The following is a 24513-nucleotide window of genomic DNA, read 5'->3' as shown; positions in this document are numbered from 1 at the left end:
GTACCTGCCAAGAGGTAATTTTACCATCGTAAGTTAGTGCAGTTGAGGTTAACTGCAAACATATACAACTATTAGGTGATAAGAGTTAATGAAATTATTCTCTCAAAGCAACAATTTATTTAAACCACATATTGACTTCCCAGCAGGAGCTTTTCTTCTTTCAATTATCTAATTTCTTGTACAAAATTTTAAATGGAGTGCAAGCATAATCTTGTCTTTGTAACTCTCTTGCGTTCTTCACATTTTTTCTTATTTTCTCATCTTTATAGGGAAAAAATAGGGTTAAAAAACAAGAACAAAATACAGTGTAGCTCAGGTATTTTCATTGGTGGAAAGCCAAGTCTTTTATCTGGAAGATAGTTTGATACTGGACTATGCGCAACAGTCATAAGTATGAGGACCTGTAAATTTTTCAGTGGTAGTGTTACTTCGAACAGTTGTTAATGAAAGGCTATAGGTCGAGAGCTTACTGCATTGGAATGTGGGGAAAGATGCAGGAAAAGGTGCCAGACATTTTACCCTAGAGTTCATAAAGCTTTGATCAATAGAATTAGAGGAGTGTTTGTGTCTGTGTGTGATAGATATATGCATACATATGCATACAATATATATATATACCATGCATGTATACACACACGAATGTATGCATATGTATGTTTATCTATATAACACACACACACAAACACAATGCATATATCACAATGAAGTCTTGCAAGGCCATTCAGCATTATAAAGGGAATTAAATGAAATATTGATAAAAATCTGTGTTCTATTAACTAAGGGCAGGGGCAAAAATCTGCCTCCAGAAGTTGTTACTGAACTACAAAAGTTAAAGAGCACAGGAAGGAGTCCATAATTACTACAAACAGTAACTATGTTTATATATGATCTAAAATTAATTATAGTATGTGCCCCGCTTGCATCTTTTGTCTTTCCCTCTTTTTGCAATGCAGGCATGCCAAGCCATAGGTAAAAAATGGCCAGCATTATGAGTTTCCTGTATTTTCCTTTCTTGAATATCTCTCCTTTAAAGACCTTATTAATTTATGCGCTATGTTCTACACATGCCTTTGTTCAGTGTTCTGACCCATAACTACATGAATCCTGTTTCCTCTACTGCAAAACAGTGTACATCTGAGTTTTCTGTATCTTGAATTGTCTCATTGGACTTTTTCCAACTTAGCATTCTTTCCACAGGTCTTTCTGCTGAGGTCTAGGATTTTTGGCTGTCACCCTTTTGTTTTCTTCACAGTGGCTTAATTTTTTATTTAAAAAAAACTGTTTCATTTACACAGCCATTGGAATGTTCATCGAATTTCCATGATGAAATTTGTATTTCCTTCACACACATCTAGACTTGAACCTGTATTTCCAACTGAGAAGAGCAAGTTTCCTGAGTTTTATTCCATGTTTTGTCTAATGAGACAACAAAATGAACCTTCCAAGAGGATCAAATTTTTCCACACTGTCCAAAAGGAAAGGAAAGGATTATAAACTGCCTCCAGAACTTACTCACTAACAAGCAACAGATAATGCAGCACCAGGAGGAGCAGCGTCCATTTCAGCATTTTGGATGGCAAGTTATGAGTCATATTCTGTCTGATGTATCTTTCAGGGAAACAACTACTTTTTAATGCTGCTGCAATATATATTTGTATCACCTAATGGTGGAGAAGGGGGCAGAGCCAAATTCAAAAACTTCCCAGAAAACACTAGTGAAGTGAAGGCTATGTCTTCTCTCTGCCACCATAATGTACAGGTCCACTTTTGGAAAGAGTGCAGGATTTCTGTCCCTATCTTGTACAGCTGACAAGGCCATCATGACTGCAATTTTAAATTGGCACTTGTTCCGAATTCCAACCATGCATTCAGCTGGTCATGCTGTAGCTCACTTTGATGATACATGGACTCAGATTCTCTGACCAGTGAAGACAGCTCCTGTTATTTTGTAACAGGGATTGATATTTATTGGTTTTTCCAACACTGCTCCAAATGGAATGGCCCTGCTGAATTTTCCTAAGGTGGGAATACAGTACTAGAGCAAAACATTGCGAGACATAAAGGAAAACCGTTAGCTTCACCTACATACTCAGTTTTGGCTCTGTTACAAAAGATAAATGCAAAGGAGTAGTTGTCTGGTGGGCAATTGTTCTCCCCTCAGCCCCAGAAAAAGTTGTTATGGATTCAAACAACACATTGAAGTCAAACTAGCTAACTTTGCTGTGTGAATCCAGGCCGTACAATTTTTGATGTGCCAAAACTCAGAAATCGATATGAATATACCATAATTAGCCATAGGTCAGTAATTGATCCATGTCAAGCAAGTCAGTAGAAGCAAAGAAAAACGGTGTTCAAAATACTAAAGCAGTTTCATGCTTTGGAAATTCATAAAGTTCCTCCTAAAGGTGTTTCATTCGAAATTCCAATGGAAGTTTTGTCGGGGTGACTCAACAATCAGCCAGGAATTGCCTGTTTTAATGTTTTAAGCGTCACTGATGTCCCAATGGTGCTTTTTCAAGAGGCAACTAGTCCAGTTGTCTCTTGAAAAAGTACCTTTGGGAAAACCATGACCTGGATGACTGAGAATCTCCATAGGCATTAAGCTTCAGGGATGCTAAAATATTTTGTGAAGTATCTCTTTTCAATGCTTTCCAACTCCATTAAGCACATAGTGCAAACATAGGCTACAACCATACATCTAAATCAGGGAAGGAAGGAAAAGGTCGTTGAGGCTAAGCTTACGCATCATCAAAGCCAACCAGAAGTTTGCTTGTTCTTGGGCTTGCATGTTACATTATTCCGGCTAGCGGGTTGTTTACAATCATGATGCTTAGGCACAGGAATCTAATCCGTTGTGACTCATTTCGGCTGAACCAATTTTAAGCAGAGCAACCACGTTCGTCTGTGACCACAATCCCAATCTGGTTCTCCCCATCTCGCACGTTCTCCTTCAAGCGCTCCCCGCGCCAGCCGCCGCGCGCGCACCAACCTAGCTCTGCCCGGCGTCAACTTCCGCAGATCCCCGCCGGGCCAGACGCCGCGTTCACACAAAACATAAGTCGGGGGGGAGGGGGAAGGAGCAGGTGCCAGAGATCCGAATTGGCTCTTCCGGCAGGGCCCTCCCAACCCCGCACTTCCAATCACTTCCCGCGTACCTTCCTTGCGCTTTCCCTCTCCCTCCAATCGGAAGCCGCCCTCTGGCTGGCGTCTGAAGGAGGCCTGACCCCTCCCGGCGAGAGTCAGCTGCTCCTCCGCCTCCCCCCGCCCCCCACAGCACCGCCGAGCGCGCGCTTGCCTGCCTCTCGAGCCGCTCCGGGACGGTTGTTTCTCCGCCCCGCCCCTTCCCATCCGCGGGCGCGCGTGCTTCGCTTGGAGGCAGGAGGAAGAAAGTTACTGAGAGGGGCGGTGGGCGGGAGCAGGACAATGTGGGCGGGGGAAGGAGCTCGGGCGCTTCGGGCGCAGCCGGATCGTCCGCAGGAGTCGCGATCAGAATGGGGAAGAGCAGCCGTCGAGGCGGCCGGAGGTAAGCAAGCCCCCCGCGGGAAAGCGGGGATTGAGGTTTATCTCGGGGCGGGCGGGTGGCCGGCCGGCCGAGCAAGTTATTCCCCCCGCGGAACTCGGCCGGCTTCTTCTGAAGCGAAGGCGAAGAGCGAGAGGGCAGAGCCCCGGCTGGGAGAGAGGGCCCCGCCGCCGCTTCGTCTGAGTAGCGAAGGGAGGCGAAGGGGCCTCGGCGCCCTGCCGCCTGCGGGCTGACACCGGCCGAAGCTGGAAAAAAAAAACCTTGGGGCGGCAGGTGGGAAAACCTCGGGGGGAGTGGGTGGGAAGAGTCGAGGGTGCCTTGGGGTAGGTGCGGCTTTTCTTCCTGGCTCGCTTGGACGCAGCCTCCTGGAAGTGCCCGCTGGGTGCGTGGCTGTGTGGGTGTGTGAACGACGAGGGTCAAGCCGAAAGAGTCGGGTTCCTATCTTTAAGATACCCCTTTGGCTTTGCTTGACGGAAGCCCCTTGAGGGCTGAGAAGAAAAGATGAACGGCAACTAAGAAGCCTTTTCTTCTGTTTATATCCTTGCTCCGTTTCTCCGTACTGGTGGCTGCGCCTTCCCGCCGCCTTCATTAACTCCGCTCCTGCTTGTTTACCTGCGTGCGCGGCTTCTTTCGTCAGACTCCACAATTAGTGTGTTCGCTCTTAAGCAACGTGGAAAATATTCCCCGCTCTGGCTCTTTCAAAGTAGATGTATACTTTGTCTTGATATCAGGCAACACCATTTCATTTTTAATGGGTGCCAGCCAGTGTGCTCACCGTAAAGATAATGACAACAAAGGTTATCTTAACCTGGAGGCTTTTGTAAGAGTAGAGGGGATGCTACAGGAGTTATCCCTCCCCTCTCCAAACATTCGCAGTTAAAGTGGCTACCTCTAGAGGGAAATGAGGAAGGAAAATACCGAAAGGTGTAGTTTTTATTTACAGTGAGGAATTGTGGTCCGTCAGAGCGTTGGAATTCTTAAAAAGATTGGAGGGTCCATTATTTGTGATTCTCTTCCATTTGCAGAGCTTAATCCGAAGCAGAGATCTTATAGAATAGTCAGAGAAATGAGAGTATGAGAGGTTTCAAGTTAGATACTTAGCACTTTTGAAGTTGTATGTGCACTAAAAAATGATAAACTTGCTTTGTGTAAAGACCATTTGGGAATATCTATCGATATTCGCATTTAAAGGTTTAAAAGATTCAAGTTTCGAAATTAAGGGTAAATTTGGAATGTTATATAACTGGGTTATGTTTTAACCATAGATGTCTTATGTTCAAGTTGAAGGGACATGTATGAAATGTGTTCTATGTAGTTCTTGAAAATAGTACATATTAGTACAAGATATAGGTATAGATATGTCAGATCTCAATTTCTTAAAATGCTGTTGCTTATAACAGGATTCAGGAACTGACTTTAATGTTATCTAAAAATGTTTTAGTAATTTTAGAACTACTATATAAATATATTTTAAGCCTACAACGTAAAGAAATTTAATTAAAGTGCATGTTTTAATTTCATTGTCGTTATATGTTAGAAATATTTTAGCAAAATATGTTTTTCTCTTAAGAATAGTTAGCTGAGATTGTTATTTGCATTATGTTGATGCCTGATGAAATTTGCATTTGCTGTACAGTTGCCACATTGTAAATTTAAATTCAACACATAGGTTATCTGCTTGTTTCTATTCTTATAGCCCCCTCTATCCAATTATTAAAAATACAAATTATTAAATAAAACTATTCAGCTGCTTCTCGATTATGGATCAGTTTACCCTAGAAACATGTGAGTTGAAATTGGAGTGCGGGAGGGGGGGGTTAAATACATTAACTTAAATAATTATAATTTGAAAGATGGATGAATAATCACTTATTGAATACATTCATATGTGCATAATGTATAGATACAAATTAATTTAGCAATAACCAAAAGGGCTCATTTTAATTCTCTTTATATGGAGAAGATTAAGATTTATCTACAAAATCATGTGTATGAGTGTATTGATATTGTGTGTGTGTGTGTGCACACGTGCACATGTGCTTTCAAAGCATCAGTGTTTCATATCCATCTTAAAAACATCTTAAAATAAAAAAGCACTTTCCAAATAATAGTAAAATAACTAAGACTTTTCTTAAAATATTAATAAATATAATAATGCATGTTTATAGATATTTTACTATAATGTAGTACTTAAAGGCCAAAGGGCAGAACCTAAAATTAAAAGGCAGGCTAAAAAAGTAAATATGAGTTGAATATGAGTTCATTTCAGTCATTTGTTTAGTCAAAATTGCTAAGATAGTGCTGATACATTTCATACTAGACAAGATGATTATTCACATTATTTATTAAATTTTATATGGTGCCCATCTCATTATCAAATGACTGCATGGTTTAAAATGCCATAAATAAATAACAATATAAAACAATTAAAAGGTTAAAACATTGAGCACTGAAAGTTAAAATATTAAAATTAATAACATGGATAAAAAAGACTGTGTAAACAGGGTAGAGGTGAAATCTTTTCTATTGTATTAGCCATCTCCAGAATGGAACACCTCCATCAGGACTGCTTTTATTATTGATAGTGGAATAATGACTCACATTGCTAGAGATTACATTAAGGACGGCTTACTCAAATGTCTTGAAAATACTATCTAAGGACATAAAAGTTATGTAAATCATAAAAGGGTTCTTTATAGGCATGTTGTTTTCAAACATAATTACAGGTGTTTCCTGGAAGTCTTAATAGTAAAAGCATATAGGCAATAACCTTTCTACAGTGTTCTATTTACAGTTGTGCTGTCCTAATGTCTTCATTCATTTTCTGAAGGCTAAGTTTACCCACCCATTCAATCTTTCTTAATAAGATTTTTTGGGGTCATGCTGCGAACAACGTCTTCTTTTCCTTCTCTGAATCAGTTCCATTTTTTTATGAATCCTTATTAGAAGGTGATGTTCATAACTGGACCTAAGTCTGACCAAAGGAGAAAAAATGTCTGATTTGGAAATTATACTTCTGCTAATATTCATGCTGCAATTGTTTTTCCCTAGCATGTCATTCTGTTAGCTCATATTCATGTAATAGTTTGCACTACACTACTATTCAACATCTTTTTTCACAAATACTACTGTCAGGTTAAGTATTCTACATTTTGAGTTTTGTTTTTTAAACTTCTGCATTTGTCTCTATCACATATCACTATTATGGTACTTTCAAGTGATTGCTCATCAAGATAATTTTGAATTTTATTTCTGTCTTCTACAGTGTTAGCTACCATATCTCATTCAATTTTATAGCATTTCTAAATCTCATAAGCTTCCTTTTAACTTTTCGTACAACTCATTCATGAAAATATTGAAAAGTAGAGATCTTAGGACCAGGAAATTCCAGGTTACCTTTGAATTTTTTCTTGCTGATCGGTCTCTCATTGCATTTGTTTCCTATGATCTTTTTTGTTTCAGATTTTCATAAACACACTCTCTGTTTATCTGTTTCTGCTGTCCCCACTTTTACCCCATTTTTTGCAGTTGTATTTTTAGCATCTCTTATTTAGAAACTCTGAAACCTTAAGCCGGGTTTCCCTTCGTTTCTTTTTTCAAGGTCCTCTATTTAGCAATGCTCTTGAGTTTATTAAAATCTGCTTTCTTGAAGTATAAGATAGGCTTTTGCTTATGCATTTCCACTTAATCAACTAAGTATTGTTAGTTGTTAAGGCTGGCTGATTCTCTTGTACCTTCCTCCTCCTAAAGGAAAAAAGTTATCAGAAACAAAGTTCACAGATTCCTGGAAGCAGTGTGCTGATACTTAGTCTCCCAAGAATTAAAGCTTCCTGTACCTACAGTTTTATGTTTGTTTGAAAGATCTACAATTTGCATTATGAAAATTTCAACCATATCTTGTTGTTGACTAGACAACTAATGTTGTTGTTGTTAGTTGCGAAGTCGCGTCTGACCCATCGCAACTCCATGGACAATGTTCCTCCAGGCCTTCCTGTCCTCTACCATCCTCTGGAGTCAATTTAAGCTCACGCTTACTGCTTCGGTGACTCCATCCAGCCACCTCTTTCTCTGTCATCCCCTTCTTTTTTTGTGCTCAATCTTTCCCAGCATTAGGCTCTTATCCAATAAATCCTTCCTTCTTATTAGATGGCCAAAGTATTTGAGTTTCATCTTCAGTATCTGGCAAGTAATAGTAGGTACCAATAGTATTTTTCTTTAACTCTTTTAGATGCCCTTTGATAGCACAGTTTAGTTAAGCACTATTAAGTTTTGGTTGCAATTTATTTATTTATTTATTTTTAGCATATGGCACGTGATAGCCAGGGATCACCAAGGTGGATGGCTGCCTCTGTGAAAGGAATTTTTTCAGATGGTGCTATCTTTATCCGTGGGATGCCTGAATGCTGGTAGGCAATCGAGGGAGGCTCCTTTCTTGTCGCTACATGGTTTATTCACTCACAGGAATCGAGCCGCCGACCTCAGCGGTGCACAGACCCAGAGTCTTACCACGTGATCCACCACTCAGATAACTTTATAGTTTTATCAAGTTTATTAATTTGGATTCCTAAGATATTTTTAACATATAGCGCAATGCCTTCTCTATTTCTATTGTTTCTGTTCCTTCTGAACAAATTGTGTCTTTTAGTTGCTATAATCTAGTCATGAAAACCATTCTGCCAGGTTTCCATTATTATATTTATGTTCTATAGCAAAACCTAAAATCATCATATTTCTCATATTGTAAACATTAATGTAGCGGGGTGTGCAGTGGCCTACCGATGAAGAAGCTGGGCTTCTTGACTGAAAGATTGGCAGTTCAAGACACAAGTACAGGGTGACAGGGTGAGCTCCCATCTTGCCCCATCTCCTACTAACTTAGCAATTCAAAAGCATGCAAATGCTAATAGATAAATTGGTATCTTGTTGGGGGGGGAAGGTAATGGTGTTCTGTGCGCTTTACAATTATAATCATGCTGGCCACGTGACTACAGAAGCATTGTCATTTGGCTATGAATTGAAGATGAACACTGCCCCCTAGAGTCAGACATGACTGAAATGGGGAAACCTTTATCTTTAAGCATTAAATGTATTGACAATAAAGGTTGCATATTTTATCCATCAATATTCATACAGTATATGTATTTTTAATGAATGATTTAAGAACTTCTACTTCAACACCTTCTGTCCCAAAGATGCTTTTTCAGGAGGCAACTGGACTTTCTTGTTTTTTTCTTTGAAGATGTTTCACTTCTAAAGAGCTACTTCAGTTCTTGGATGAGAAGCGAAACATCTTCAAAGAAAAAAACAAGCAGTTGCCTGCTGAAAAAGCATCTTTGGGACAACCATGATCTGGATGACTGAGAATCTCTACAGACGTCAACACCTTCTCTTTCTACAGTAAACAGCTCTTTATCCAAGTTACTCATTTGAGGAATTCTCTTTCTGACTTTTCAAGCTTTTGCAATGAAAATTACCATGCTGTGATACAAAATATTTCTTCCAAGCCTTCTGAGGATCAGTAATATACCATCTAAATAATTTGGGATACCCAAATCTCTCCATTCACTTCATTTGTGTACCTAGTTCTTTCATTCCTTGAGTTATGGTATTCTTTCTCTTTCTTGTCTTCCATGGAATGAAAGAGAGGATGAAAATACAACCAAAAGACCCAAGAGTTCTTAAGCTTTTTTTTAAGACCATAATCGTGTAATTATAGCTGTTCTTTATAACCTAAAATAATTCTTTGCTGTTTACATCTACTCATGTTAGAAAACATTATACATTATAAATAATAGCCTTGCCTTTCCCCCACTGTCTACCATCATGAACATTTTTATCCAAAATGTGTATCTGGGACTGGATCTGTCTCAATTTTATTTGATTCTGAGCAATTTCATTGGAGTTATTTTTAATTATTATGATTTTCTTACTGTTTTTTATACTATACTTTGATAAAAGAGCATAATAAATGCATCATTATCTTTATACATTATAGAACAGTCCTTTCCCAATTTCTTCTCTTTAGATAGGTTACAAATAGCTTTTTTTGCTTTTATGTTAAACTACAAGCCTCTTTAATCGGAACAATTCACACACTTCAGTTCTAAAAGCTGACTAGCACTTTTTAATTTGTTGATTATAAAAAATATTCTTAGTATTCTGCACATTTTTTCTAGATTTCTTCAGTACTACACAGAATTACTTGTGCAGTAAATGTTATCCAGAGAAAAGAGAAAGCTGGAACTAGTTTAATCATTTTATAGACAGTAAACAAATGTTATGAATAAATACTGGTACAACTGTATAAAGGTAAATATATATATATAGTTCAATTACTTCTCCAGATCCTAAATTATATCATGTTAAAACCATTTTTAAAAAGTTCGTTTTTATTATCTTCTTCATACCCTCATATCTTAAGGAAAAAGAATATGTAGATCATACCAAAAGTTTTCATTTGGCAGCTACAGGTATATTCTGTATCTTCTATATTCAGCCTTGCAGATTTTCTTTATATTAAAGTTTCCATATTTTAACTTTTGAAATCTAAGAATGAGATTGTTATGTAATTAAACCATACTGTTTTATTTTTTAGACGATTCATACAACCACCCATCATAAATGCATAACTATGGGTGATGAACAATAATTATAAAGATAACATAAAATCCATAAATTATTAAAATAATACGTTTAATGTACTTTCCTGATTTTTGTTACTTTACAATATGAACTTCTCATATCGCAAACAATTTCTTTAATAACTACCAGTAAGGCTGATTGAACATGAAGACCTTTCAAAATCAGCATCCTTTGTTCTTTACAAAACATTTGTCTTTTATAATTCAGACATCTCTTTCTGATATGCGATTACTTGTAAGAAAGTCTCTGCCATTTGTCAACCAGTGTTTATGGATTCAAAGTTTCCTACCACTGTAAACAATTCTGCCATTCAGATCAAACCACACTCACAATATTATTGACATTGAAAATATATCTTAATTGATTGCAGATTAGTAGCATCTTTAATGATTAAAGATTCTGGTCCTGCCTTAATCTCAATAATTAATATAGTGATATCCCACTGATTTTGCAAATCACTCATTCATTGATTAGTATTTCTATATGCCAAGATGTAGCTTCCTATTTTTTTCAACCACATCACCTTAGATTTGTCATCTCTTTAGAATAAAAGTCAAACATTAAATTTGTCAAAGAATGCAAGTTGGCCTCTTAATGTTTCTTCCCCTAATAAGCTATATTTGCTTGCTAAATAATCTTTTGTTACATAATTTCTCTCTCACACACATTTTTTTCTCTTTCTTTGTCACAAATTCTCAGAAATTGAAATAATAATTTGATCTCTGACCTGCTATACCTTTATGCTCCAAAAGTTTGAGATTCTAGTCCAATACTATAACATTCTACATAGGATATGAAATATGTAGCTTGGTAAACCAGTGTTTCTAACTATGTTACAAGTTACCCACCCCAATAAACAAGTCCTAAGTGATTTGTCTCTAACAAATTTCTCTGAAGATAAAAAAACAAATGACAAACAAAAACTTTTCCAAAATTACAAAGCTCATTCCCAACAAACCAGTGTTTGTTAAATGATTTCCAAAGAGTCATACCTCTTTGCCAATTAAATCAGTGTATGTGATATGAAATCACATGTCTCTGGCAATTTAGTTATTATTTCTTGTATGAAATAATGTCTCTGTTAATAAAGTCAGTGTCATATGAAAATACAAGCTACAGTATATTTATTAAATGCTAACAGCTTTCTTCTCTAAAGCACTGAAAAAAAGTATAAAGTTAAACGCTAGCCGCAGTGGTGCTTTTGAAAAAATAGTGGTACCCTATGCCTATTAAATAATGTTTAATATTTTTCTCTGAAACAAAATTAAGAATGAAATAACATTTGTGTTGCTAAACCAACATTTACTTTATATCAGACATTTCATATCAAATCAGTGTTACTTAAATTAATGTGATAATAAATTATAAGTATCTGTCCCAATAAAGAAGCATTCCTAGCAAACCACAAGTTTCTGAGTAAACAAGGTCTGAAATCAAAAGACTCCCTAAGGTAAAAGTAAATTTTTATGTGTTTGTGTGTGTGTGTTTGTAGGTTTTTTACACCTAAGCCACAGTTTGTGATAGGAAAGTATAAGAAGTAAATTAGTATTGGAGGGAAAAAACTACTACTTGTGTTTAGGTAATATCCTGTCTTCTGAAACAAACAGTAATACAAAATCTGAAACATGTTTTTGACATCTTGTTGCTGGCAGCACCTTTATTTATATGCTTACTGGCCACTCCCATTCTTCTTTTGCTTACTAAGTAGGAGGTAACCAGCAAAGAGTCTATCCCAGGGGCTGCAACTGGAAGCGTTGCTTATGTGCTTTGTTACTTTGGTGCAGGCCTCCTGATGCTGTTTGCGTCGTGGATATTTTTCTTCTTTGGGTGGAGGCAGAGACTGGTGAAGAAAGTGTATAATTCTAATTACCCCTCTCCTTTCTTTCAGATTTTGAAAGATGATATGAAGTATGCATAGAATTATTTCGGCAACACAAAAGAAGAAATGTGATATATTGCCAATATTGAGAAAGAAGAATCAGCATAAAATCCCTGCATACAATACGAGCGAAGAACTCCTGATTTTTGATAGTTGCTATTTTATTTTTAAAACTTTTGACAAAATGATACTACAGTAGAATTTAAAAGGAAGATGAGCATTATCAATAATTATTTTTACAGTTTTTCAGATTACATCAACTTTATTCACTGGATTGTCTGATATTCTTATGCTCTATTTTGACCAGATTTTAAAAACTATTTTCATAAACCAAATAGAGCGTAACCACATTATTTAAGTGCAGGCTGAAGACTTGGAAGCATAATCACAGTGCCATGATTTTTTAAAGGCTGTTGTCTGAATTGCCTTGTTTAGCTCAGATTACTTACATCTTCCTTTATATAAATCTATATTTGTTTCCTAAATAATGGCATGGGTAAAATTCTTGAGAAAAAATGGAGGAAATCTTGGAAAAGTGTATCAGCCTGGAAGTATGGTGTCCCTGGCTCCCACCAAAGGCTTGTTAAATGAGCCAGGACAAAACAGCTGCTTTCTTAACAGTGCCGTACAGGTAAGGAAAGCTACGCATCAATCCAAAGAGCCCCATGAGTTGTGAAAGCACTGTAAACATGTTGTATTACAGATACGTTAATCTACATTTCTGTTACTACCAGTATATGTTAAGGGTTTTCCACTTCATACTTTTGATTGTTTTGATATCCTTTGTTAAGAGAAAGTCTTTCTAGTGGCAACAGAGAGTAAATGATTACTCTTACTAGTCACAAACTCCAGTCCAGTTAATTTTTATTTGGTTGTCTGTTTAAGATGAGATAATAATCAAGCAAAAAATTATAGACCAGACTAAAGATATCAAAAAGGGATGGATGAAATAGCAGAATGAAAGGACAAATTTTATAGGATACTAAAAAGATAATTTATTTTGAGGGGAAAAAATAGTATAATGGATTTCAAAGTTCTTCATCAGTGCGATGCTTTAATTTTATTTATGCGCCACCTTTATTATTTTTATAAATAACTCAAGGTAGTAAACACATGCAATTCTCAATTTTACAGCTTGTTCAAACGTTTTTTTGCTATAATTTTATCTCTTTTAATAAAGATAGTTTTAAGTATCTGTTTCTGGCACAACTGATCACAAGGAGTATCTAGATAAAATATTTAGTATAAAATATTGAAAATAGATGCATTTATTGAAAAAATGAATTAACAAATGTCTATTAATTATATAGTTCAAAGGTCACTCCCAAAATAGGCATTTCTTACAATTGTAGTTGAAATAAATATTGATCTATGTATGGTAATAAGCTCCTCCTTTCAGAAAAACTGTAGAATATTAATTCCAACAAGGTTCCTTAGATAAACTGTGAAAACAATAAGCTAATACATCATGAAAATTAATATTACTATATGAATATTGGAAACATAACAATGTCAAAACTTCCCATTTGTGAAACACACACACACACACACTTATTGCCCTGCTTACAGAAACTGCCTCTCCAGTTAACACTTATTACATTGTAACAGCTAAGGCGATGCGCCCATCGACGTGAGTGACATTGAGTTGACCATGCCCACCCAGTCACATGACCACTGAGCCACGCCTACTCAGCTGGTCATCGGCAGAGAACTGGTTGTTAAATTATTTGAATCCCACGATAGATGATAGATAGATAGATGATAGATAGATAGATAGATAGATAGATAGATAGATAGATGATAGATAGATAGATAGATAGATGATAGATAGATAGATGATAGATAGATAGATAGATAGATAGATAGATAGATAGATAGATAGATAGATAGATAGATAGATAGATAGATACTATGCACAGTCATTAAAATGACTTTCTCATTCGGGTTTATGTGGTTTATATGTTTATATATCTTATTCTATGGTACTGAATTTATATGTCAATGTATGTTGGTTATCTTTGATTTTTTGGATAATATATAAGATTAGAACATGGGTAGTAATCAGGGGTGGGTTCCTGCCAGTTCTAACCTCTTTTATAGAAGAGGTTCCACAAATCTACCGTGCTGTTTAGAACCAGTTCCAGCTCCATCCCCCCACCTGTCCTGTCACGATGTTAAAAAGTTTGCTAGGCATGAACTGACATTCAAGAGTTAAACTAAGAAAGCTTTATTGCGCAGGTCATAAAAGTTCTTATCTCAAAGTGATTTATTGCGCATGCGTCACACATTCCAGAATTCCTTTCTTCTTTGTTCGGCTGCCAACTTGGCAACCGGAACTTTTATTATCAAAATGTAACCATTAGTTATTTCTGTTTCATTTACTTTTATTATTTTCGTATTAAAGTTTGTTTATTAATTAGAATATACTTGTCAAAGGCTTTTATTTTATTTTCTTAATATCTAAAAAGATATGCGGAAGGGAATCAGCCTCGGTCCATTGATCTCAGATTTCTCCAGGGTGTTTTTCCCCTGACAACTTGGTATGCAGAGGTTGGTTTGATGATACCAGCTGAGATGGCTACAATTTATGGCTGTATTTTCCCTTCGCGCTATCTTCAGATAACCGACTAAGCCTAATTAGCAATGTCGGAGAAAAAGAAAAAAAAGAAAAAGAAAGATGGGGCAAGCACAGATGGATCAGCTTCTTCTGACAAGGAGGCTCCCTCGGACACAGAGAAGCAAGATCAAAACGTGCTTCAGGAACAACAAATTCCTTCAGGTGCCGAGCCAGATGTGGGGGAAGGAGCTACAGGACGTGACATCCACGAAACGAGGTCAGTGGTTCCTCCTTCTAAAATATCTCCAGGAGATTATGAATTTTTGGGGGCCAAGCCAAAACTTCCCACTTTACCAAAGCCACTCCATTCCCAGACCCTCGCAGATTATCAGACACTTGATGAATGGCAACTGCCGGCAGAAAAAAAATCCTCCCACGCAGAAAGCAGATTTTATGAATTCCCCCCAGATGATGACGAAGAAATGCAAAGCTATCTTGATCAAATAGAACGTTTTGAAAAATATGCTAGGGAGGCGAGAGTGTGCTTTGAGGAGATGAAGAGAAGTAGGAGAAGCTCCCCCACTCCCAAAATATTTGAGGACGCCATCTTGTCTTCAAAACAACAGCCTAAGACACACCCCACAGAGTTCATTGGTCAATTAGAACAAAGAGACATGTACACGTCACCGAGGTCACGTGGTCCCTTTGAGCCCATTGAACTTCCAGCCATGTATAGACGGCTGCAGCCAAAAAGTGAGGCTCCACTGCCATCTGCTGGCGGAGAAAAATTATTACAGCAAAAGATGATGCAGCTTCGTGAAAGTTTTAAAGATTTAACTATGAGCCCTTTAGAAGCCAAAACTTTGCCTCCAAAGGTTAAGTCTTCAACACCCCCTGGCGGTGTGGAATCCTCCCTAGATGGAAAAAGGCAAAGCCAAAGGCGAATTCGAGGAAGCCAATTTGATGTTGCCACGCAAAGGCCAGTGATGCAACCCCAGCATCCCCTGGTTCAACAACCAGCTTTGCAACCAGATCAACAAATTGTTCCAATGCATATTCCTCAGCAGGTATTCACAGTCACCCCCTTGACTGGTGAGTCCAAATTAAAGGAGTCAGGAGAGAATTATAAAGCCTGGGTCAGTGAAATTGCGCTCTTGCTTCGAAGAGAAGGCACACATTCCATGATTTTTAATCCTCCTCCTCAGCCCTAGACACCTGCAATGAGAGACCTGGAAAACAGAGCAATCACGACTTTACTCATGTCAATGGAAATTGAGATCCAAGGTATCTTTCCACCTGATGCAACTGCCCAAGAAATTTGGGCTATTTTGGAAGATTGCTACAGGCCCGTTTCAATTGAATCTTCATGTTTGCTCATGTCTGAGTTCCATGGTTCGAAGTTGAAACCTGGTGAACGAATTGGTGGACATTTGACCAAACTGAAAAGAATGAGAAGTGAATTGAGACAAAATGGCCATGTAATCGATGATATCCAAATGATTAGCATCATCATTAACTCATTGAATTATGAATGGAAAGATGCTGTTGCAAAGATTAACTACGTGCCTATTGCTCAACGCACAGTTAACCACGTTTGCAGACTTTTAGTGGAAGACGAAGCTATCAGGTTAGCTACACCACATCTGCAACGACCTCCAGCATCAAAGGCTCCAGCCAGACGTCCCTTCCGAGGAAGAGGCTACGCTCCAAGGATGCCAAAATGCTACACCTGCAACCGTATGGGACATGACATCCGGGATTGTCCCCAACGAGTTCCAGCTCCCGTCACATACCAGCCCAGAGGAACAGACTCCAGAGGCAGAGGTAGAGGCGGAAGACAAGGTCGTCGTGGTCCAAGGCGTGATCCACAAACTCCACTTGTAACACTGGCCATAACCAACGTTCCACAACCTGATCCAAAGTTCGACAGACGTCTTTTGTGGACTTTAGATAGTGGAGCAGCTGTGCACGTTACCCACAGAAGGGAACTTTTCACAGAGATGGGCGAACCAGAGCCCGAGTATCGAGAACTGTATTCCTTCACCAACCACACTTGCAAGGTTATGGGAAAAGGAACTGTTTACATTGAAGAACTCGATACACACATCCCTGATGTTTATTACATACCTTCAGCAACCAGTAATTTGCTTAGTCAAAGTCACTTGTCTAGAGATTTAAAGTTCCAGGTTCACCACCTCGAAAAAGCTAGTTACTTAGTTAAAGATGGAGATATTGTTGCTGAAACCATGCTGATTGGTGGTGTTTATTACTTAAAGCCAAAGCCTAAAGGGCAAGCACAGGCAAGTATGCAAACTCCAAAAAGGCACAACGTGAACCCAGAGAGAGTTGTCCCAGAGAGAGAAAACGTTACTGTGCCAAAGGCTCCTAAAGCCAACAAACAGAGAAAACAGAAACAGGTTGCTCAAAGCAAGCCTGAGGGTCCTCATGAAACTGTTAATGTTGAGAATTCACTAACTGGTAAACCTTTGCATTCCAGGTGTATTCACAAGTGGCACAGAAGATTGGGCCATGCCAGTTTCCGTGTTCTTAGAAAGATGCCGGAGTTCGCAAAAGGTTTGGATCCAAAGGGGTGTAAGGTGTTTTTGGATTGTGCGGTTTGCAAAAAGGCTAAATCCAAGGCAGCTCCAATTCCAAAACACGCTACACGCCGGTCAACACGCATTTTTGATTTGGTACACACTGACATAGTGGGTCCTTTCCCACCAACACTTGGTGGCAGAAAGTATTTTTTAACAATTGTAGATAATCATTCTAGATATGGATTTGTATATCCTATGAAAGAGAAATCTGAGACCTTTCAGATCTTTAAAGACTTTGCAGCGTTTGTTTCTACACAATACCAAGTTTGCATCGCCAGAATCCAGAGTGACCGTGGTGCAGAATTCATGTCTCAGCGTTTCCAGGACTGGATGCGTAAGAATGGAATTCTTCATCAGACATCTGCTCCATATACACCGGCCCATAACGGAGTCGTAGAAAGAAGACAAGGGGTTCTACAAACCATGATGCGTTGTCTTCTAGAAGATGCCAATCTCAGTAACACATAACTGGGGTGAAGCAATCAAATATGCAAATTACATTGTCAACCGTACTTGGAGCAGTGTAATCAATCAAACTCCTTTCTACATGCTGTATGGCTACAAGCCTGATCTCAAGAACCTCCACATTTTTGGTTCATATGCTATGGTGAACACTCCCTTAAGTCAAAGAAGAAAGGGAGGTACAGTAGCAAAGAGACTGAGATTTATGGGTATTGATGATAATTCAAAATGGTTCAAATTCATTGATACCAAACATGTGATTGTCATTTCACAATCTGCTAATTTTGAGGAAGATATTGACTGGTCCAGGATTCATTCCAATGATCCTGAAGTTTATTTTCCTAGAGATGGTGTTCCAGATGCCACGCAGCCTGATGACAATTTGCAGGCAGATATTCCTTCTACCAGTTCTTCACAACCTGATGTTCCGTCTTCGCAAGCCGCGGATGCTGATGCTAGCGACGAACGTGAGGACGAGGATGATGATGATGAAGAAGAAGAAGACTGGACTGATGTTCCTAGACGCTCCAAGAGGGCCACAAAAGGAATCCCTCCACAACGTTATTCATGGCAACTGACAAAAACACCAGTACCTTTGATTTGCAACGTTACTCTTCCTCCAGAGACATTCACACAAATCAAACAGCTTCCTGATTCAGAACAAGACAAGTGGTACGATGCAATGCAGGATGAAATGGACAGTTTAAAGAAACTCAATGTATTCACACCTGCAAAACCTCCAGCAAACAAGAAAGTCATTGGCACTCGATGGGTCTACAGAATCAAGAAGAAACCAAATGGTGAGTCTTTATACAAAGCCAGACTTGTAGCTCAGGGTTTCGCTCAACGTTATCCTGAGGACTACACAAACACTTACTCACCAACAGTCAGAACTGAAAGTGTAAAAATTGCTTTAACCACTGCAACTATTCTTGGTTTAGAAGTTTTCCAATTTGATGTGGACACAGCTTATCTACATGCAGACCTAGATGAAGAGATCTACGTGAGAAGCCCTCCAGGATTCCGAAAGCAAGAAGGGGATACCTGGTTCCTGAACAAAAGTCTTTATGGTCTGAAACAGTCAGGTTTAATGTGGTATTTATGTCTTACTGACAAACTAAATTCAATGGGCTTTATTAAGTCCGAAACTGATGAATGCGTGTTCACAAAAAGATCTAACAATGCATATGAGATAATTCTTGTTTATGTTGATGATATTGTTTATATTGGTCCAAATAAGAAAATGAGTGAGATTTTTGCCAAAAGTTTGCAGAGATACTTCACACTAAAATCTTTAGGACACATTAGCACTTATTTAGGTGTTCAAATTGAAAAGACACAGAAGGGGTTTAGTCTTTCATAAGAAGAGAAAATTGACCACATTCTACATCATTGCAACATGAAAGATGCTAGCACAACAAAGACACCCATGCAAGCAGATTTTCACAACTTAACACATGAACCAAGTCCTGAGTTCGAGGATCAAACACTTTATCGTTCAGTCATTGGTTCACTATTATACATTAGTAGTTGGACCAGACCTGACATCGCACTTAGTGTTAATCTTTTATCACGACACGTAGGTAAGGCAACACAATTTCATTGGTCATGCATTAAGAAGTTGTTGAAATACCTGAAACACACTAAACACATGAAGTTATTGCTAGAACCAACACACACTGATCAACCAAAGTTGATTTGTTTTTCTGATTCCGACTGGGCGAGCGACAAGAAGTCACGCAAAAGCACTTCTGGTTACATGATGTTCCTAAATGGTTGTCCTGTTTACTGGCAAGTGAGAAAACAGAGTTTTGTTTCATGTTCATCTACTGAAGCTGAATATGCTTGTGTTTCAGATGCTTGTAATTCTCTAACGTGGTTTGATGCTTTGATCACAGATATCTGGACACGTCCGATTCGACCAATCACCGTGATGGAAGATAATGTATCTGTTGTTTATATTTCTGAGTCACATTTTACAGGTTCTAGGTCCAGACACATTGACATTCGTTATCAAAACACAAAGCAATTAGTTAAGCAAGGTTTTGTTAAATTGCAATATGTTTCTACACATGATCAGATTGCAGACATGCTTAACAAACCACTCGCTGCAAATCAACACGAGTATCTGCGAAAGAAGATGTGCCTTAATTGATGATTTGATGACGTCAGCCCAGACTAGCAAAAGAAGGGGTGTCACGATGTTAAAAAGTTTGCTAGGCATGAACTGACATTCAAGAGTTAAACTAAGAAAGCTTTATTGCGCAGGTCATAAAAGTTCTTATCTGAAAGTGATTTATTGCGCATGCGTCATACATTCCAGAATTCCTTTCTTCTTTGTTCGGCTGCCAACTTGGCAACCGGAACTTTTATTATCAAAATGTAACCATTAGTTATATCTGTTTCATTTACTTTTATTATTTTCATATTAAAGTTTGTTTATTAATTAGAATATACTTGTCAAAGGCTTTTATTTTATTTTCTTAATATCTAAAAAGATATGCGGAAGGGAATCAGCCTCGGTCCATTGATCTCAGATTTCTCCAGGGTGTTTTTCCCCTGACATGTCCGCACCATGCTTGCCCCGCCCGCCGCTCACTGATTGGCTGGCTCACCAATCACCCCGCCCACCTCTAAGAGTCCTATCTAAACCTTAAAGTCTTAAAGCTATCAAGTTTGAACATCCCTGGGTTTTTTTTTCTAAAGGGTTAGGGGTGCAAGGGTCTTGTAACTTGACAGCTTTAAGACTTGTGTGCTTTAATGCCAGAGTTCCTGAGCCAACATAAGCAAGAGCGTTGTTAAGTGAGTTTCACTACATTTTACAAGTTGGCCACGCCCACCCAGTTACATGAATTCCAAGCCATTCCCACTCAGTCACATGGCCGGCAAGCTACTCCCACAAAACAGCCACACCTACAGAAGAGGTTCCAAAAAAATTTGAAACCCACCACTGGTAGTAATGAAATACAAACAATTTCAATTGGAATATCTGAATTGCTTGTGAGGTTGGCTATAATTCAAAGTATTATTATTCTAAGTACAATAATTCTCTGGAAAGGCTATTGTACATTAGAGGATGTAATGACAACTACACAGCCTTGCAATAATAATTTTACTTGAAAAATTTCACATATGTAAATATCAAAGCATAATTTTAAAATATTGTATACTATTAATAATTAAAATCCCATTTTCCTAAACTCTTATTGAAAAGTGCTGTATCTGTCCCTTCTTCCTTAATTCCCCCTCATGTTAGTTAATGTTGAACAAAGGAGAATACTATGATTGATCCAGTAATGATGGCTTTCTTTCATAGCAAAATACTGTTCTTTTAGAAGAATAAATTGACTGGATTAAAATTTATAAAGTTGACTATCAAAAATTATTTATTGTTCATATTACTGTCAAACTTTGCATCTAACTAAGCTGGCAAGGGTTTCCTTAAGGGTTTTAAGCATGTTTCTTCTTAGATGTATCTTTCCTTCTATACTGGGTTAAAATATGACAATTTGACATTTGTTCATGGAAAGAATTACCTACATGATATGATGGATGCTTATGAGATATATTTAATAATTGGAATTATTTCTGAAATAATACACAATTAAAATTAAACATATTTTCTCATCTTAGAAATTGAAATGATTGCATAGATGGTTATTGGATATGAATTAAAATTTAGAGTTAATATACTCTCATGTACTCCATATTTGTTCCTGGCAGGAAGTGATGCCAAGTTTTTTTTATTAAATGGAATCTGGTTTATTTTTGTCCTACCAAGTGTTATGTTCTTAGTTTAAAAGGCTGCTTAACTGCTGTTTCTTCTTCCAAACAGTGCAAAATACTGTATGGAATTATGGGTTTAATTATTTTGAGCTTTATGAAGTGATCAAGTAATGTCTATTCTTTTTTAAAATCAGAGTTCTGAAGAATGTTGCTTCAATGTGACATGAATATAACAATAACTATTATAGGGTTTGTGCTCATTATTGTTTTGTTCAGTGAAATGACTATGATATGTAAAATTATGTATGCATAGACACACACATAATATATACATCCATATCCTATATCCTGTATGAATAACCATAACAACTCAAGAAAATTACTAGGTAAAATATTGCGTAAAATTATACATTGGTTTAAACAATAATAGACTGAATGAAAGAAAACAAGTTGGATAGGAAACAATTGATTGTCATTTAATATCTATTCAGAATTATTGCAGGATCCATTAAAGTTAAGAGCATCCACTCAAAAGCAATGTAAATGTAGTATTTCATGTTATCGTGATGCATCTGTAGCAAAAAATAGCAATTAATTGTAGACATTGACCTTTAGAATAAAAATAAATCTTTGGAAAAAATAGATATTAGTTTTTTCTTCTTTGTAGGTTTTATGGCAACTTGATATATTCCGTCGAAGTTTAAGAGGTCTCACAGGACATGTTTGCCAAGGTGATGCCTGCATATTTTGTGCTTTGAAGGTAACTTCATAATTTTCTTATTTATCTTGTATGAATGAAAATTAATTTTGGCAACTATTCATGAAAATCTGTGATTCACTGACACATCTAATAAGTTAAATTGTAGGGGGGGGGACTTTAAAGTATGATTTGCTAATTGTTTTAATTGGTTTTGATCAATATTTATAAACCCTAAAGCAGGGGTGGACATTTTTTTTTCTTTGAAAGGACTTGTTCCTTCGATTATAATTTGTGGATTACCATGTAATAATGGTATCATTTTGAAATTGATTAGATTAGGACTTTTTTTATGATACCCTTTATTTCCACAAAACTTGAGGACCCAACTAAAAAATAATCAGTGGCAGATTTTTGGATTGATTCTTTGTATGGATGTTTTGAAATTAGGTTGAGAGGCCCATGAATTGGTTTAAGGGATACTAATTGTGTGCTCTTTGTCTAAAACAGATTTAGCTTAGTAAAGGGGAAAAAAACTAGATAAGAAAAACAAGTGTAATTATTGAATACCAGTTCTTACTTCATTTACTACTAGGAATATTATATTGCCTCATTTTGTTGCTGTTCTTTGTATAGTTGCATGCTTACAGTGAGTACACAAGTTGCTAAAGAGAGGATAAAGATACAGCTTTCCTGCCATGATTAGCCATTGTAAGGAATTGATTTGCTATAAGTGTTTAGCCTTTTATGATTTCCTCATAATTGTAGCAGAAGCAAACATTCTGGCTCAACTTTTCTAATTTTCAATGAGCTCAAATGTCAAGAAAATTTGGTGGATTTTTTAAAATATATTTCTAATGATGGTAACTATAGTCCATTTCACATATAATTCTCTCTTATTTGAAATAAGTAAAAATATAGCAATAGCACAAAGTGCTTTACAACAGTCTCTTAAGAGGCTTAACAAATCAGCATATTTTCTCAAACAATCTGGGTCCTTATTTTACCAACCTCAGAAGGATAGAAAGCTAAGTCAACCTTGAGCTAGTCAGGATCAAACTCCTGGCAATGGGCAGAGTTATCCTGCAATACTGCATTCTAACCACTGTGCCATCATGGCTCACGATTGTGTATTCCATATTAGATTGTTCTAAGATTCCAGATTCTTGGCTTATTAATGAGATTTGATAGCAGACAGAACAGCAGGATTCGAATTCAAAGATATTGTAAACAGCTAAGAATATTGATTTTGGGTCCTTTTTAGCCTATCAACTTGTAAGAGGAACAAAGCAGAAGTGAATTATCACAAATAAATGGTATTATATATTGGATACCTGTGCTGTTTTCAAAATGGGCATTGTTACAGAACAGTTTTCTATATCAGATAAGGAACAAATTGCATTTTAGTTACTGAAGGTCAATTTCCAGAACTGATAGCCAGCTAATAGTGAAAAATCTTTGTTCTAGTTCAGTAGCATCTGGAGAATCACAAGTTCTCAGCACCACCAAATGCTGGACTCTCTGTTTTGATGTACTTAAGTATGCTATACTGTTCCCAATCATTTAATAGATAAAATCATAAATATTGTATTGATTTCCAGACAATATTTTCCCAATTCCAACACAGTCGAGAAAAGGCTCTCCCTTCAAATAACATGAGGCATGCCTTGGCTGAAAGTTTTAAAGATGAACAGCGATTTCAGCTTGGTTTTATGGATGATGCTGCAGAATGTTTTGTAAGTATCATGATATTACAGTATTTAACATTTATTTTGGATATTGTTTTGATTCTTGGAATGAATGCAGAAGAGCCATGCTTGATATTTCAAAAGATGAATCAGTTTAGGGCAATATGCTTTTGGACTCTGAAAAGGATTATAACAACAATGCTAATCTTTTTTTAAAGACTGAAAATAAAGTACAAATAAATAATTTGTAATATTTTAAAAATTGAGCTATCGTATATACTTAATTAGACAAAATTGGGTCATCATTTCATTTGATACAAAGATTATAATTCTGAATACAATGTGGAGGGACCACTTAATTTTTTCCCCAATCGCTATTGTCCCTTTATCCTGGGCATATTGCGTTTCCCCAAAAATAAGACCCTGTCTGAAAAGGATTATAACAACAATGCTAATCTTTTTTTAAAGACTGGAAATAAGACCCTGTCTTATTTTTTCCACCAAAAAAGGCACCAGGTCTTATTTGGGGGGGGGGGTCATCCACTGACTCACCTCACTTGCACATGTTGCCCCTGGTCTCTTTTTTGCTATCAGAGGCCTTTAGGAACTTCTTCGTCCGGTAAGGCCAGCAACTCTTTCCTGAAGGCCTCTGCAGCTGATAGCACAGCTCCAGATTGATCTGCTATCAGCTACAGGGGCCTTCAGAAAAGCCTTTTCTTGTGAGGTGTGCAACTATGCAAAG

At 37.3% G+C, this 24513-nt stretch overlaps 1 protein-coding gene across 2 annotated transcripts in view; it reads left to right on the top strand.

Moving 5' to 3' along the window:
- The first annotated feature begins 3421 nt into the window (after positions 1–3421).
- USP53 (ubiquitin specific peptidase 53) overlaps positions 3422–24513 on the top strand; it is a 39435-nt gene continuing 18343 nt past the window's right edge. For both annotated transcript variants that reach the window (XM_081959645.1, XM_081959646.1), the window contains exons 1-4: positions 3422–3523; positions 12051–12672; positions 22054–22146; positions 23685–23819. In XM_081959645.1, the coding sequence (XP_081815771.1) occupies positions 12529–12672; positions 22054–22146; positions 23685–23819 (372 nt within the window). In that variant the 5' untranslated portion in view covers positions 3422–3523; positions 12051–12528. The remainder of the gene's footprint in view (positions 3524–12050; positions 12673–22053; positions 22147–23684; positions 23820–24513) is intronic.

The sequence above is a fragment of the Natrix helvetica genome (genome assembly GCF_964273705.1).
Source record: "Natrix helvetica genome assembly, chromosome: 7".
NCBI classification, from domain to species: domain Eukaryota; kingdom Metazoa; phylum Chordata; class Lepidosauria; order Squamata; family Natricidae; genus Natrix; species Natrix helvetica.
The sequence above is the reverse complement of the archived record's forward strand: the minus strand, read 5'-3'. Positions and strand labels throughout refer to the sequence as shown.